Here is an 18,451-nt window from a genome sequence, read left to right on the forward strand (position 1 = left end):
GTATCAGACCTGTATACGGTGCTTGACTGGGGAGCCTGGGAGGCACTGCAAAGCTTCGGCACAGAAAGCCTATGGCAGTTTCTATGTGGATATTATAGAATAGATTAATTCAAATCCTTATTTAGACACTGCCTGCCACCATGAAGGTGACACCACTTAACACAGAAAGGAATTCCTTTGTGGTTCGTTGCTGTTCAGTCATGTCTTGAACGTGTCTCAATTCAAACAGTTTGCGTTTAGTGTCAGACTAAATAGAGTGGAATCAATCCAACCTGGCACATAACTGCATTACACAAACCTGCTGATGTTGCCAACAGGTATCAAACTCTATACCCTCACTTCTCCCTCCCTCTTCCTCTCTTTCAGACAGGCACAAACACACATGCTCTGTTTCATGCCAACAATTCTTTCTTTCCTCTGAAAGTAGGAATAAATACTCATACAACTTTCATAAAGGCTGATACTTCTAAACAGCCAATTTGATCACATAAACGGCTTGCCATTTGTGTCTGAGTATCACAGACAGATGTTTTTTGGGGGGTGCTGATTGTAAGAAATCAAATAACATTAACTGTTTATTGTTTCAAATCTACCATGTTAGTGCTTAATAGAAGGGAAGCTAACAGCTGCTCACTTCAGTTTCAATTAAAGAATAGAACTGATAACTACTGAAGCTATAGATAAAGAATCCTCTTAATTTCACTCATCCTCTTTTGGAAATTCTTCAAGAGTTTCTCTGCAATAAGGATACAGAGCAATATGCAGTACTTCTGTATGAATGGTATTCCTCCTCTACGATCAACACCAGGCTGTTATGAGCAAGAAGAGGCTTCACAATAGGCCTCTCAGTAAATAATAAATACACTCGTAAGAGTGAAAAATTACCCTAGTGTACATTTTACCTGTCTTAAATAAAATGATGAAGTAGCTGGAAGAAGTTAGTATTTTGCATACCTGTGAAATTATCAAATTTCACACCCGTAAGATGTGATAACATCAAAAACCAAAAGCTCTCTGTAGTGTCACCTCACAGTCTAATTGTATGAACATTTGCGACAGGAAAACCCTAGGAAGGGAAGTGATTATGATGTGATATTCTAGTCTGTTTTCATCCATTCAGCCTTATTGTTCTACCTTACTGCATACAGAATGAGCACAGCTTTCTGCTAACTTCCTCCTAAGCTTGCTATTTATTAACTCTCCCTTCCTTTCTTAAAACTTGTATCCTGGCTATAAAGAACATTGATTTCTGTGCCTAGTTATAAGTTGAGGGCCTTTAGTGTCCTCAGAGATGGAACTATTTCATGAAAGTTGGTTCTTAAGATATACATGTGAGCAATTTGTTAACTGAGCAGGCTGCTAGCGAAAAAAACTAACTTTGGATATTTTCTTCAATATTAAAAAAGTCAATAAGTAGTATGTATGCCTGCTTAATAAATGCAGCTGGTTTTAATAAGAATAATAATAATCCCTATATAGGACAACTACTCCTTTTACACCTTTCACTTAAAAAAAAAAAATAAAAAATTTCGTATCTGTGAGATGAAGTAGAATCCTCCTTAGACAAAGTTGCTCAGTGCTTTTTCAATATACTTCAGTCATTACCATCAGCTCCTGCTACTGAAGTCCAAAACAGGCTTGTAAAGGGGGAAGTAGTCCCGCAATCAGATTTAAATTCACTTTCTTTGTCATCTTTAATCTCCAAAATTTTTCCAATAATATTGCACCTTTACGAAATAAATTCATTGATCGCTGGATGCTTTATTTGTATCACTGTTAACATATGCTGCATCGTCTTCTCTAGAATAAATATACTGGTACTCCCTTCTTCAGCATATAGAACTGTTACAAGTAAGAACACACAGTCAGACATGGATATAGATTTAGGTCTATTACCTCTTGAAGTACTTCCTGAATTTTCTTTCTATTTTTTCTTGCACAGTTGCATATTTCATCATTTAAAATCTTCATTTTAGAAGACCTAAGTGCCCTACAGACTTCAGCTGGGACTTTTTTAGCTACTTACTGAAATTAGGGGCTTGAAACCCACCCACCTGACACTTGATACATACAGATAATTTAATTTCAAAAAATTGAGAGACTTTCAAGGGGAAAAAATACTGACCTCTAAATTTATGAACAAGAAGGGGATGTGAATGTGTACTTTAAGCTCTTGGTGCTGCATATCTCTAAGTGATGACTGTGCATACTCTGTAACAGAAAGCAACTGCTCAAGCTACATAGTATAAACAGGTATTTTTATAGCATAACCAATAACCATAAGATATTGTATAACTTAGCAGTATTCCTTTTCTATTCTGTTCTTCATTTTGATTTCATTAGAGCCTGACCTTTTGGATATACTATTAATACTGACAATTGTGTGCTCACAGTAGACACTATAGTTTATCATAAGAGTTTTTAAACTATGAGTTTAAGATAATACAAACTAAATTCTTTCAGTGGGAGGGAAATGCTAAGGCATTTTGAGCTTGAAACATTTTAAGCATCATTGCTACCATAAGATCGCATCAATAGAATTAAATTAGATGATGGAAACTCAACATTTTTCTTAGTGTTGTTGCCATAGAAAAGGTGGCTCACTTCATAGCTTTCTGAACATAACTATTTGAGCAGTAGATAGAAATAGAACAAAATAAAATCCAGTTCAGTCTGAGATTTCAAATGTGTATATTCCCCGTCCACCCCCGATAGACCCCTTTGTTCTAGAATCTGTTCAGCACATTTACTTGGTTGACAAAATGAGAAATAACATCAACACAGTGATGTTTCAACTATATTAATAAAATTTTGTTCCCAAAAAACATTGGGTACTGATGGTATCTGAAATGGTAAGTGCAAGCTGAAAAGGAAAGATGACTTCTGAACCAGTTCAGTACTAACAGATAGAGTTTAAAGCATCTGACTCCAGGCAAGAGACTGATTTCTACCTGCCTTAGTCATGAGAGTAGCTTTTATCCATGAGTTGCAATGATAATAGTCATAGAATTGATTTTCCAAGGTGTTGAGCATGATATGTCTTGTGAAAATCATTTGAAATTGAGAATGATCAACACCTTGGCTTGGATTTGAAGTTAGTAATGTCAACCAGATCTGAATAAGTGAAACCTCATATGAGAAGTGTCTGCTGTATCCCGCAGTGCCCAAGTCATAGACAAGCTCTGAAAGGTGTTTCTCGGTGTGTCTTGCTCAGGTCTTTGCAACTGGATGTGGGAGTTCAAAACATTAGGAAAGCAGTCAGTCTTGGCAGTTAGTTCACAGTTTCAACTTTCTAGTTTGGTGTACATCTGGTCGAAGTAGCTTACTCCTGGGAAGCAAAGCTCAGCCTAATTTGAGAAACTCGGAAAACCATTTAAAATCCATTTCCTTTGCAGTCACTGATTATGATTATCATACACATGTGTATTTTATATTTTTATGGGGGTTTTATATATATAAAAATCACTATATCAAAGCCCCTAAATACTAATGCAAATGGACTGTATGCATTCAGAGGTAGTGCAATTCATTAGTTGGGTTTTGCAATTGAGCAACACTTCAGATGTGAACCTCTCTTACGGATTAAATGTAACAACTATGATTGCCTTTTAAGTAACAGATCATCAGAACTTAATGCTGCTGAAATTTGGATTGACTTCTGTATTCTAGTCTGTGGGCTTTATTTTTTGTGCATTTCCAAAAGTGAGATTAAAACAAACAAACAAATAAATGAAAACAAACCAACCAAAACAAAAACCTCAGCCTGGCAACTGCAAAAGAAATGTTTCATGTTGGAGGACCCTAATTCTTTCCAAACAACTCATTTAAGTTGATGATAAAACTGCCATCAAATTCAACGATGCAAAATTAAAGACCTTCACTTCTAATTTCGTATGTTTTAGCAAAAAAGATTGGAGTAGGCTTACTGCAGCAGTCCTGTATGTAGTTAGAAAAGTTCAGTTATATTCATGTTTTTTCCTTTTAAAGATTTATTTTATGTACACACATTTATGTATATGGCTGGAAACTTTATACAACTGTCACTTAATCATGATGACAAGTCATAATTTATAGTCTTCCTTTAATCAGAATGTATGTCAGGAAAACGTGAGTTTTTCCTTAATTATTATATTTTGTTTAATTATGTAGAGAATACCTAATATCCTTTAAAGAAAACCAATGAAAATGAAAGCTCTGTTGTATATCAAAAAAAGACTGAAAAAGAAGCCCACAAAGCAAGGTATTTATGTTCTCCATTAATATTTAAATGTTTTTCAGCAAGTACAGGATAAGCACATCCCAGCTGCTGAAACTCTCATGATAAACAGCGCCCTAGGCAGAGCATGGTTAACACCTAACTCTCAGTCACAAGCCAATCTGTTTGCCTTTTTATGAGCTTTTTCCATGCTGTGCACAACTTGCCTTTTTTCTCCTCTCTCCTTTAAAAGTGATATAGGTCTTCAAATTATGTAATACACCATCATAAAAATGAGCATCAGTTTGAGAGATGAGGTCAGCACGAGCTGAAGCTATTAAATCTATATGTAATGCAGTTCTATTTTAGTCAAAGGAAAATCGCTTTAATCAGTGGACTGTAGAAAATAAAAATTACTTCAGTTCATTTCTTCCTCTTACTATAGAATGAAACCAATGCAGATACGACTACTTTTGTTGTGTTTAAGTTTCTGGATCACCTTGGTTGTTCAAACAGACTGACTTTCTTCCCTCTCCATTTTGAGCCTGTGTCATGGGCTTCTCAGCACAACGGCGTGAGGTGAGCTGGTGTTTTGACACATGTCAGTGGAGTATCTGAATCCTATAAACCCAAAACCAATATTTTTTTTTAAGTATAAGAGGTTGAAAGGAAAGTTTGCAAATACTTTTTGTTCTACAGTAGATCTAAAATAGCTATATTGTAATTTTAATGCCTAGTCTTTTGGTATCAGCTGTCATGAAAAAGAAAAAAACACCAAAAAAAATCCACAACAAAAAAAACCCCAAACCCCCAACCCTACAGTGTTGTAGATACTCATTTTATTGTAAAGGAAATCTAATCAAACAAGTCCTATTACTTCAGTTGAAAACTGGAGTACATACTGCCTCTTTGTCCGGTATCTATACAATGTCTAGCACAGTTGGATTCATGACTGGAATTCCTGAGCGCTACACAAAGCAGGTAATAATAAAATAGAAAAAAACAGTTTGGAAGTGCTAAGAACACACTTGTTTTTTTGAATGCATTCTGGTTCTGTAAAGTAGTGAACGCTTCTGGAAAGACTGACAGCTTTATATACAAAGTATCAGAGTCTTGGCAGCTTTAAAGCTTTAAATCAAAGAATAACGGCCAATTTATTACAATATATTACTTTGATTAAAGAAGATATATTTCAATGTGATGTACATACCATTTTTCTCTTTGTCCCAAAGCATTAGTCAAGTTGTGTAATGACCTATATGCTGTAGCAGCCTCATCTCTGCTTCAGAACACCAGTCATGGTGTTTCCTAGTTAAAGCAAAAGAGTAAGGAAACTAAGGAAGAGGAATTTGTCTTAGCTTTTCTAACCCTTTCTTCCCTCTGCCTCTGGAGCAGACCCCTAAAATTGAAGTAAGCTGCTTTTGCCAATAATAATCTTCTAATAGATTAATAAATCCCCCAATAAATATTAAGGTCTAAATACTGAAGGAACTGTTGCATTTCTGTACCTGCATGTGTATTTTTGCATGTGTATATTTCCTCAGTGCAAGTGTATGGATTCCATCAGCTGTATGTCCGATGCAAAGACTGACAAACACTGTGCTTAAAACAGTCCCTTAGCATTTGACACAAGCTTAAGAACTCACTTAATAACCTAAAGAGCTGTTCAGATGTCTTTATAAAGAGTAGCAATGCATGACTAAGCTTAAAAAATAAAGTGGCATATCTTTGCACACTGAATTACTCTGTGTGCGTGTGTGTGCGTAGGACAGAACATCTAAGACCAAAAGAAAGAGAGAGGTAGTGTCTGTTACTGTTGTTGCTGAAATAAGTAATTCTTCAGATAACTGCCTTTGATTCTCCAAGCAGCCATAAGGAAATTGCTACATGTAATATATCAAAACAAACTTGGACAATTGATTTGCACTTGTATTGTCAGGATCCTCTCATGCACATCTCTGGCAGCACAAAGTATACTTCAAGTGTATGTCACCCTGCTGCTATAGTAAAGTTAGCATAGCATTTCCCATCTCATTTTCCTTCCTTTGAAATTTCAGGTGCTTGGCCAAAGGAAAGCATGTGTGGATAATGCTTTTCTATGTTGCAGTTAACTCCAGGTGACATAACAGTCCCTTAAAATCACTGTTAAGTGGTGAAATTTAGAGCAGCTACAAAGTATAATTATGATTTGGGGCAATGCCTGGAACACGCATGGCTCAGAATCTGGCTGCTGGTTCGCTGCTGTTTTCAGCCCCTCTCCACTGTGCAGTGGTGTGTGGTGCTCGTGGTCAGGATCGCTGGGAGTTCTCCTCCTGACAGAGACTGTTCTCAGAACAGCACATCTGACTGCTGTCTGGCCGCAGCAGAGACTGAGGGAGAGGTTTCCATCCCTAAAGTCTGCCAGCATCAATGAATGGAGCTGCATTAGATTGTCATGGTTATATACTAGGAGTCTATCAGAGTTGTATTTAAGTAGTTTCACTGTCCCTAATTCTTGTTCTCTCCTCTTTTCAACAAGTTACTCTCCACTCAGTTTTGTTGATTCAACTATTTGTCTGACTGCTCTCTAAAGCATATAGTCAAACTTCATATGCTCTTTGGCAGCACAGCTGTTTTCAAAACTTTCTGTTGTCTTGTAGTTCATGGGCTCTTCAGTTGTGCTGATGCAACGACTTGTGCAGCCATGCTGTAACCTAGATCAGTGCAATGATCTGGGTTATAAACTTGAAGGCAAAGACTTCTTGAAACAGGGTTTTGGTGTGTTTTTTTTTTTTTAAACCCACATTTCACTGATCTGGCTTACAGTGTTGCCTTGCAAATAGCACAACTGCAGGGACAGTAAACTGCAGTGAAGAAAGGAATGGGAATTGAATTATTGGAAACATGCAGCTGGCATGGTGATGGGGGCAGGGAAGAACCTCTTAAATTAAAATTGCTTGTGGTGGAAGAACAGCATGAGCAATGGCCTAAACCAGCTCTGTCAAAATGATTTGGTTTAAAAAACACCTTACTATTAAAAGCGTTTAAGTTAACAAGATCATTGTGACAGAACTAGGTTAGGGAGTGACTACACATACAGTTATGCTGGCAGATAAGGGAGGCAGTAAAGTCTAGCTAGGGCATGCAAGTGGCACTTTGCAGTGAGCACTGTAAGCATTATCTTAGCTACTGCCATAGTAGCATGTCTGATTACAGCCTCAGTCCCTTTTCATCTTGCAATAAGGTGGAGAATTGCTTTTTATTTTTAGTTTTTTGGGGGTATCTGAGCAATATTTTCACAAATGAGTAATCCACTGAAGAATAATAGTTATTACTTATGGCAAGAAGTACTTATTCCTTCGCAGCAGAAAAATGAGAATGCTGGCTTATCCAAGGTAATTTAAAATCAAGTTCAGGTACAATATAATGGATATGTACTGGAAACAGGATGAGTATGTAGCAAACTTATGCAGGCAAGGATGACATGATTATTTGTTGGTTATGGTGTCTTGATAGTTCTATTCGGATGGACTTTGGTTTTGTTCTGCTTTAATGGCAAATTAAAATCCTTACGACACCTTAAGTGAGACTGGAGTGCTAAGGCCTTATATTTTTACTATTGAAAACTTAAGGCTCTATTGTGCTGCCAAAAGAGGATCAATGAAGGAAAGATAACTGTGCTTCCCACGGTGGGAAGGCTTTGCATCATGTTGCTGCTATTGGCGGAAAAGGACCCTGTCTGAATCCCTGAGAAATGGGACTACGAAGCATAAGTGGTAGTGTAGCCAATACCTGCAGTAATAAAAGTAAACCTAAAGAGCTTAAGGAACAGGAAGAACAGTGTGAAGCCAAAAAAAACCACCAAAAGATTCTCTAGCTACTGTGGGGACAAAAAAACAGGAAGGAAAGAAATGGTCAGAGGTAAAAAAAAGTAATAGTAATTTGAACAATAGCAAGAAATTTGCTTGGATGTTAACAAAGGAAACACTAAAAGGTACAAAATACCTGCACCTGTGTAGAGACTGCCAAAATGGATCCCAAGTATGCAGACCTATTGATGGGGGAAATACAATACCTGATCATGAGCTGTGGGAAACCTGTGATAGTGTAAAGAGAAACTCATTGTTGCTTAATGAATTTCAGATAAGGGAAGTCACAAGATGTAAATTTCTGTCAAGGACACCTGATTAACCTTCCTATTTTATTCTCCTAACCTATATTAAAACTATTACCTACAGCTCTGTTTTGCAGGAATAAGGATCCTTATTTCTGGCAGAAATTAAATTAAATTCATTCTTCTGCACACGAAAGCCCATGTCGGCTGGATGGAATTTCAAGGCTCCAAAGGAAGCATGCAGAATGCACAGGCTATCTTCCTGCTGTCGCACAGCACTAGTTGGAACTCGCTAGGTGATCAGTAAATAAATGCGTCTCATCAATTATTTGAGGCTGCTTGTACTGTAATGCGGATTTGCTTATGTTGAATTAGCATCAAAGGTAGAGATTATGCATAAAGATATCTAAAACATTTTTACTAGAACTCCATTGCCTTTATGTATTGTTTACCTCCTCATGTTGTTGCAGTTTGATATCAGTGTTCTGAATGATTGTTGAAGGGGTCATTTTAATGTATAAAATCTAAAAGATCCTGAAATTCTGCCAAAGAAAACTGCTTTAGGCAGAGATCACCAACTTTTGTCTGGCATCTCTAGTGTAACTTATTTAAATAAACCAGTACTTCAGGGTTTTTTAGCTTAATAACAGTTGTTTAGGAACTGATAAAACCCACCCTAATGAAATAGTGAGCTCAAAGGGCTTAGGTGTTGCATATCATCACTATGAATTATAAGGTAAATGTAGAATGAAATAAAGAAAAAACTTTGTTGCAATTCTTAAGACAACCCTCCGTGTCTCTTATGTGAGAAAAGACTAGAGTGGCTCTAAAATCTTTTAAACTAAGATCATGGTGTAAATCAATGCACTAGCATTGTAATAAAGTGGTTTAATTGACCAGATAGATATTCTGTGGCTTGAAACCTAAAAATATAGATTTTTTTTTTAAAGCTTTTTATGGTCTTACTTTGCTTTTCTTTCAATAAGAAGTTTATAAATTGAACTACTTCTAAGTTTATTGTTTTGAACACATCTACTGCATTCACCTTTTAAAGCTGCAAGATGATTCTAAAATAATGGTAGTGAAATTAGTTACATCAGAGATGTTAGCCATCATAAAGCTTTCCACCATTCACATACAAAATGAGAATGGTCATCAGATAGTATATCTACCATAACTATTTACTCTCATACCTGGCTCTAACTTTATGCAGGCAATTAACTCATACAAGTAACCTACATAGATTTTAGTTCCAAAAGAGGTTGCAATGTATATTATATTAATTTCTGAAGCTGGTATGCTAGTTATGTTCTAGTGTTAGATTATAAACTTCTACTTCATTGCACTTTTTGTGTTGTATAAAACTTATGCACTCTGTGGCCTAGAGTTGTATGGGTAGTGCTCCAAGATGCATGTTCCTGTTAATAGAATAATATTTTTCTAAAACTATATCAGCACAACCAGTGAGTGGGAAATGAACCACTCAGCTTTCTCTGTATTTTTCTATAGGTTGTGCATGGAGAGCCAAATTTATGAATACAGTCTTATGTTTTTGAAACATAAGACAGTTATCTGAATCTCTGCTACCTGGCATAGTGTCACATTTTCTTTCATCTATTTGCTACAATAAAGAAATTCTTTATATTTGAAATATCACTTTCCTCTCTCAGGGATGAAGGAAGAACTAAAGCTGTTCTGTAAACAGCTTTGCTGGATTAGAGTTGTATCTATAGTTGTATGTATCATACACTATACAGGGAAACCACTTAGAAGAACAGTAAAGTTTTGTTAAAGAAAACAGCCCAGGGCCATTTAAATACATGACAATTCAAAGCAAAAATTATGCTTTTATCAACACCAACAAAATCTTCATGATGGTGGAAATACCCCCTTTAAGGGCTGTGCGCTTGTCCTCTTTCGGTTGCTTAGCAAAAGGTAGTTCTGGCTTCACTGGAATAATTTTGCTGTCATTCTATACTCACCACTTCTTTAGACCCTGGCATAATACAAGAAGGGAAAATGCTGCTGTGCCTCACCTGCTAGTGTTCCCTGGTTGCCAGATCTCCCTTTACATGTGGCTTTTTAGTATCGTCGTAGTAGCCTGATTCAGTAGCCATATCAGTTTCTTCTACACATCTAATCCAGAGGATTATAATTTAACTACCAGGCATTTCTTGATTTTTTTATATTAGCCAATATGAAAATTGCAGGACCAAGTATTTAATAATGCCTTCCATCAGCTCCCAACCATATACATGGTGTTCTGCTCCCAGGAATGGAGAAGAAAATTAATTTCCAAATTTGGTAACGAAATTTGGGGACAGTACAGTCTCCACACATTGCACAAAGTAAATGCCACGATCCACTGATAGAGCAGTGAATCCCAAATGAGAGTCTGTTTCTCAAACACATCTCAAAAGGCTCCAGCAGTCTAGGTTGAACTGTAGAGAAATTTATCCAGCCCTACTGTTACACACTGATCATGTTCCCCTGCAGTACACCGTTACATGCAAAAGCCCCATCACGTTTTTTCTTCATGCTACACTGCCTAACACTTGCCTAACTTTCCTGTCTGTACTTGAGAATCTCACAGTTTTGTGTTCATTGAGCTTGTGTAAGTGTACTCTTGACAGTGTTATTTCATTGAGTTAGGTTTAATGACATGGTATGTGCATTACTAATATTTTTGGTGTGCTTTTGACTCTTGTTTGCCTTAAGGTGTATTGCTGAATAGGGAGATACTGTGACGACAGTCCAGTCACAATGAATCTTATGCATTAGTGCTAGTGGAGAGGACCTCAGTTTGATTTGAATTAGTGAAGAGTAACAGGCAAGAAGTCTGGGGGAGGAACTGAGGAGGGATGCACCGAAATGAACTTAATGCTTGCCAAGGATTCAGAGTGGCAGTCTGAAAAACAAATATCCTGTTCTTTCTTCAAACAAAAATGTTTCTGTGAGCATTGTATTGTTTTATCTCATTTATTTAATCTCTTTTAGAAGGCAGCCTGTGTAGATTAATTAGGAATTGTTTTCAAAAAGCTTCTTGAATATGAAAAGTAGTGGTTTATTATTTGGTCCTGTGAGTAAAAGAGCTATACCAATTTGTACTGGAAGAGTAAGAAAGTCAGTCATGGCCCATTTGGGTTCTTTTTAAAGGTTTCTTGGACAAAGGTGTAGCATACTATTCTGTTTCTGGTGGGCCTCTATTTCTGGGTCAAAAATCATTTCGTATATAAAAACTGAAAACTCAGCTACAGAAAAGGACTCTCAAGCTGGGTTTTCAGTTTATGCCCCCAGTTTTAAATTTAATTCTGGATATTGTTTGAAGATGATGTCTATTACTCTGCTTTGCAGTGGTTCTATTTCTCCTGTGTTTCAATTCTTGCTCCATTGAAGAGATCAGAAGAATCTGTCCCCTGGCAGACACCCGCACCCCCAAGTCCATTTGCATATGCATGAGGTTCCCATGCAAAGAAACTTAACTGCTTTCGTTTTCTCTCTTTTGATACCTTCTACTGCCAAACATTCGCCAGGAAATCTTTTTAACATCTGCTAGAAAGCAGCAGCAGTAACCTCCGTTTAATTCCCTAGACCAAAGAGGGTTTTCAGAGGGTGACTTGACAGACCCTTCCTATCAAGCAGTTAAACTGTTTGCTGTTCATCCTTTTCCCTTTTCTAGGATTGAGAGAATGCCGAGAGATTGAAGGCCTCTCTTGCTTCCCTCACATTTTACCTAAAATTTCATTGCAAGAGCATACTGAATTCTCCGATTTCTTTCTTTCCATCTCAGTCAGCAATGAGACCTAAACGATGTTTCTAAGCCATGCAGCTACTTCTGTAATGGATATTCACCTCATTCTTGATGCATTGTCAAAGCACTGCACTATTAGCTTACCATTCTTCCATGCTACTTGAGATATTGAGTTTTAGTTTGATAACAGCTCTTTACCCCTTTCAACAAGACAAGTTTCTCACAGTTTCAGATTTTCATGCAATAGATTTCACTGTTGCTTTGGCAATTACTGAAGTTTTAAAAAAAATTACTTTTTACATTGTTTACTCCTAAAATAACAGCTGACTTTTACTGGTGTTATTCATGTTTTCAGATATTTTCTTCCATGAGTGTGTATGAACCTTAAAAAAAAAAAAAAAAAACAACAAACCCACCCACCCCCCCAAAAAACCCCCCAAATCCCGCAGAGGGTTTTTAATAGACATGCAACACTAGGAACTCATTTTAGAGTGGAAAAACAACAGCCTAAAACACAGTGTAAGCTTAAGAGTAGACATTTCTACCTGTCTTGTATGTAGTGGTTTCTCATAAGATTGTTTGGATTTGAGTCAGTCAAAGAAAATGTATCAGGAATTTTTTTACATAACTCCAGCCTCATTAGAGTAGCTGTAATGCAGCCCTTCTCCCTGAGCTATGTCCCATCTATCTTTCCAAGTGATTCACGGCTGCATATCAGGTTTTGCCAATCACTGTGGCATTAGCAAGCCCTACTATGTTAACTTGCTTGTCCGTTTCAAGGAGTATTTACACTGAGAGGAAACCTGATGTGGCCTTTTTAATACATGAAAGGGCGAGTGGGGAAAGAAAGACAAAATGCTCCCAAGTGTCTATCGAGGAAAATGTCTTTGAAACAAAATCTGACTGTTTTCTCTGAAAGTGAGACACACACACTGAGAGTCCTCTAGTGCAGATGTGCATAAATGAGCTTACTTAGGTTCTGGTAGTGGTCTGGTTTGGAGATCATGGATTTCACAGTGGACTTAGCAGTCCTGTTCCTCAGCTGGCCTGTGAAGGTTTTGCTGAGCTGTGTGCTGCTGCAGCTAGATGATTACTAAAATGCAAATGTAACGCTGGAGCTTTGTACACTTACTAGAAGTAATTAATATTTTTTTCTTGTGGAGGAAAGGAGAGTAAGTCTGTATGCAAGAACATTATTTTGTTTGACTTTTACTATTTGACATGCTAAGGGTTTATAGTTGACTACATAAAAAAAAAAAACAGGCTAGCAAGAAGGCCAGAAGCTTCTTCAGACCCTAGACAAACTGCAAGTAAAATGTTTTCCTGAGTGTGTGTAATCATGTATCTGGGTTTTCTCTCACTATTTCAGGCAATGAAGGAGTTCACAGAATCACTTAAATTTTTTTTTAAACACATTTAGTATGAACTAATATTATGTACTACAAATTCAAAACCTAATATAGCTTGTTTATAATGTAAAAGTAAATAAGATCTTTCAGAATGCTTTTGTAAGCTCTTCAGTCACTGATTTGACCTTTTTTTTCCCCCCTCACTAGGAATCTTTAATGACTGGAAAACTCAATGGATCATGTTTTTATAATCCAACCTATTTTTACATTGACTGTGCTGTAAACACATGGAGGAGCTGTAAGTAAATGTTCTGTACTGCATGATGAGTTGGATTGCTACAGTCTGGAGGAAAGCAAAGTAATAATTTCATTTCTGCGGTGATTTGCGTAGCTTGTGGTACAATGCCAGAAAGACTAACGGAAATGCTTATGGATACATGGACTCCATTAATAATGTTATGGATTACTGTTCTTCCATCCATTTATATGGCTCCAATGAATCAATCTCAAGTACTACCAAGTGGATCCAGTACAGGACTAAAAAGGCTAATTGAAGAACAAAGAGTTTTGAACCGTTCCAAGAGAGGCTGGGTTTGGAATCAAATGTTTGTATTAGAAGAATTTTCTGGACCTGAACCAATACTAGTTGGCCGGGTAAGGCAAGATTTGTTTTTTTTTTTCCTCTGACTATGTAAGTGTATAGCATGTGAAGGTCCTCAGTCATTTGGACTCTTCTAAGAAATTCAAGTTTGAGGTGCTCTGTTATTCTGAAATTCTTCTCTAGTATCGATACATTTCTGCTTTAAATATACCTCATTTTAAGGATATAGTTTCCTGGTTAGCTAACCTGCTATTTACAATAAAATTATACATATTCCATTTGACAAAAATGCACAAGCATGTACACATCGTTTCTTCAATATTGTTAGTCAGTCACCACTCTTCACCTCTGTCAACTGAAGATTTTCGCCAAAGCAGCTTTTTGTAATACGTTCCTATTCATTCAAAATACGTTCCTATTCATTCATTCAAAAAGCTTGTTACACCTATGGGTTATTTTCTATCTCCAGCCTGATTACACAGAAGTTATTTATGCTCTGAGAATTTTTAAAAACAAAAAGGGAAGTGTGGTATATACACCAAATTACAAAGTAGTACTTTATAGGGGGTTCCTGATATGCACACATATGAAATAACATTATTGCCACAGATTTTGTAATTTACTTTCAAAATTAAGAAGATAACACAAGGAAAATTACCATGTTTTTCTATGTGTCCTAGCTTTCCTGTTGCCTCAAACCTTTGACTCAAGTTGCCGTGCATTAGGTTATTCTGTAGCTCAGTGTATTACTCCCAGTCAGTGAATCAGCCTTTCACTTTCTCTAAAAAGAGGTCATGGGCCATCTGCATTCACCAGGAATGAATTATCTTTAGAATTGTTCTTAGAAAAGAATTGTCTGTTCCCTAAATGCATGTTTGGCCTATTGTGAGCAGTTACAAATACCTTGATTGTTTATCACTAAAGTTCAGTTCCCTTTGAATAACCAGGTACATTATTGTCATGTTACCTGGCTACTGAAATTGAGTAAGAAAAATATCTAGAGAACAGGAATTATAGATATCAGTTAAATCCATGATACTTTTGGAAATTCTCTGGGTAAAAGAATAGCATATAGCATAATATAGGGACTGTCAATAGCTATATCTCTTATTGACGAGAACACAGATGAAGTGCATTCCTAAATTTTTCCCTAGTGTAGCCACTTTCCAGTCGAAACTTAGGGTCAGAAGGTGTAATGAGCTTTATATCCAGTCACTTTTGAGCACTGTGTTAATTTGCATTTATATCTGGTATTATAAACCTGTTCTCATTTGGTTTTCTGTGGTTAGTAACTTGTCTCAATTTCAGAGAGAGAGCGATATGCTTATTTCACAACTCAAAATATTTTATCCAACCCATTCTTTTTAGAATATTTTGGTCAAGCTTTTAAAATTATTTTGAGTTGCTTTGCAGTAGCTGGGGAGAATCTTGAGTTTGTACTTTGTAGTACTTTGATTTTCAGGGTGTATCCAAGTCTTAATATTTCTACAATATTAGGTTTCTTTGGTGGATATAATATCCTGAAATGTTCAAGTCATTACTGAATACAAGTGGGTGGGTTAAACTAAGCCAAACCAATAAACATGTTATTCCATCTTCTGCTGGCATTTTGAATAGAATTAGCTACTCTAAAATGCTGTGACAATCTATTTGTTGAGACTGATGCATAATTAAAACACTGCATGATACAGATGGAAACGAGCAAAAAAGTGAAATTTGCTCCCACAGGGAGAAATCCTTGGTTTATTCATGAAAATGGCTTAAAATATTCTTGTAATTCTTGTCTGTATTTTTTCTCTCACCAGAAAAATAATCTGTATTTCTGACTTATTTTTCTTACCTAAGGTTTATGAGTACTATGGGTGCTTTCAAACTCTGCTGTAGACAGTGGGAACAGAGGTACTCCACATCTTTCAGAGCTGCTGTTAATCTTTCCTGACTATAAAGCAGCAATTCCCTCAATTAGAGTTCTTGGCAGTCCTTCTTCCCAAAACTTAAAGGTGTGCAGAGTGTCACAAGCAAAATGCTCTCCTTCTCCATGAAGTTGGGCTGTGGTTTGTCCTCTGTCACCCTCATTGGTTTCTTTCCATTGCAATTTAAAAATAACCTCCTTTTCCGAACTCACAGTAGATCTGCACTTATCTATCCTCCTCATATCTTTTCTACTTATACTTTTCCTCCAACCTTTCAATTTTACCCCTGCCAAAGGATTTGCACACTTGGGGTATCTCCTTCGTTCTGTGACTTTCTTTATCAACTATTTTTCTGCCCTATGACTTTTTTTTCCCCAGACTCTGAATGAAGGGCACTCTGTAAAATATGATATAGTGAATTTATGTAGAGAGGTTTAATATTGTGGAGAGAATGACACCAAACATCTATGCCACCTATTTGCTGCATTTTCTGGACATAGGTGTGCTTTTGTGCTATTATAGAGGCAGTGTTGCTTGTATGTGCTTTTTACGTGTTCAAAGTACTAGTATAATCTCCAAACAAATGTACTATTTGACAGTTAACTGCTTCAAAGGGAACATTCTTGAAGCAAATGTAATTATGTAGGTTTTGGTTGCAGTTTTTGTCTCTTTCTACATCATTGTATAGTGTACATGGTACTTTTCATAGTCATGTATGATTTGTACAAACATATAATTAGGTGATCTAGATAGCAAATACAAAAATAAGTTTTTGCACAAACAGAAATAATATACACACAAGCAGAATTTGATGTATGTTCTCAAATACACCTTTGAAGCCCACTGAAAATTCAGCTCTTAAGAACATCTCAGAATAATATTGATACTTAAATAATGTTTTTCATGTTAGTGGGTGGAAAGACACAGAGTAGAAGCATTTGATGCTAATTGAATTGAAATGTCTATCAGCAAAATAAAACTGAAGGTTGAGATTAGTTATAATAAACAGAATACAAATCACTTCCGAAGTAAAAGCTTGAATATAGAGTCTATGCATTCATTCTGTTATTTAAAAAGATCTCATACTAAAGTTTCTGAAGTACAGAGAAAGTTTAGCAAGACAGGATTTACAGAGATACGTGATATCTTTTATTAGGCTGCTCAGTTTTTCCAGGAGGAAGAACTTCTATGCAGGAAGACCCTTCTTCAGAATTTTAAAGTGTTGCAATACAACTGCACACTCTTTAAAGGTACTTACTCATTGCTGTTCTGCATGAATATATATTAATAAATGCATTCCCAATGTATTTGGTCTAATAAATGAAAGAATCGGGGGTGAGACTAATAGGAGGATTTAATGTGACTTCTTTCTTAAAGCATGGTGGTTTTCTTCAGTGACTCGAGTAAAGGACAAGAGAAAATATTTTGCTTTCAATCTTGAGCTTCTTACAATGAGTTTGAACAATATACACTTTGAATGTCAATTCTTGTCATTATATTCAGTAGGATCAAGCTCAGACAAAATAAGCACCTCTACTTGAGTTCACACACCTGTAAAAAAGTGTATGAATACTTATCGCTTAACATGATTCCTGAATTTATGATATTTTTCTGTAAAATGTTACAAACATTCTAGTTTTACTTTTTTGTCTGTATTCAATATTGCATTTATTTTGACATATGGTATTGTAATAAATTCCATATTGTTTTGATCTGTACATATAGAAATGCATATATGCATTTTGAGAAACCTACAAAGTAGTGTTTTTCATGTGTGACATACTTCAAACGAGTTTGATTTTGTTCACAGAAATACAATACAGAAAGATAGCTTTACAAATACCCTTTCATACTTCATTTCTTTTTTTTCTTCACCTGTAGAAACAGGTATGTACTTTACAAAGCTACTCCGTCTACTTTAGAAGACTCCATATACTGCATATTGCTGTCAGCAGTTTGCAGGCCTCCCAGTGGCTGACAACCTCATTCAAGTGTAGAGTGATATGTCTTGTGACACTGTATGCTGTCCCTGTGGACTTGATTAGTTCGATAGAACTTTTACTTGATATACACTGCCGCATTTTCTCAGTTTCCTCTGCATGCGTTTACAGCACCATGGCAGATGTGCTGTGAAATCTGTGGTGTAGCAAATGCCACTGTTCTTTCACAGGAGACAGCCGCCGAATTCACAATGAAATAGATAACAGAGTTAAAAAGCAATAGGAAACTAGGTTTTGGGTATATAATTGTAGTTCCTGTTTTATGGAACTTGTTATTTGTGGTGTTTTAAATGGGATAGGACCCAGTTTAACAGACGGTTTTAAGCAAAAACCTGGGATAGTTAATGTGTTAACAGTTGTGGTTTGTACATACAGTGCATGTAGAAAACAAAAGAGAGAATGAAGGTGACAGAAGTTTGGGGTTTGTGTATTTTTTTTAATATTCCTTGACTTACTGCTAAATAAATAGGCCGTTAGGTCAAGACACAAAAAACCACTGTCAGTCAGATCAGTGCTGTTTCTGTGGTATCACTCCTCTGACAGTACTCC

General features: G+C 36.4%; 1 protein-coding gene across 3 annotated transcripts in view; it reads left to right on the forward strand.

Annotated features, from left to right (window-relative positions):
• The window catches only part of CDH8 (cadherin 8), a 149,566-nt gene that overhangs the window by 1,125 nt on the left and 129,990 nt on the right, over nt 1-18,451 (forward strand). Inside the window, exons 2-3 of one of the 3 annotated variants that reach the window (XM_059825032.1) lie at nt 13,601-13,686; nt 13,780-14,042. In XM_059825032.1, the coding sequence (XP_059681015.1) occupies nt 13,601-13,686; nt 13,780-14,042 (349 nt within the window). Of the gene's footprint in view, nt 1-13,600; nt 13,687-13,779; nt 14,043-18,451 lie in introns of those variants that run through there. The other 2 variants (XM_059825034.1, XM_059825035.1) reach the window with 2 other exon arrangements.

The sequence above is a fragment of the Gavia stellata genome, chromosome 15 (assembly GCF_030936135.1).
Source record: "Gavia stellata isolate bGavSte3 chromosome 15, bGavSte3.hap2, whole genome shotgun sequence".
NCBI lineage: Eukaryota > Metazoa > Chordata > Aves > Gaviiformes > Gaviidae > Gavia > Gavia stellata.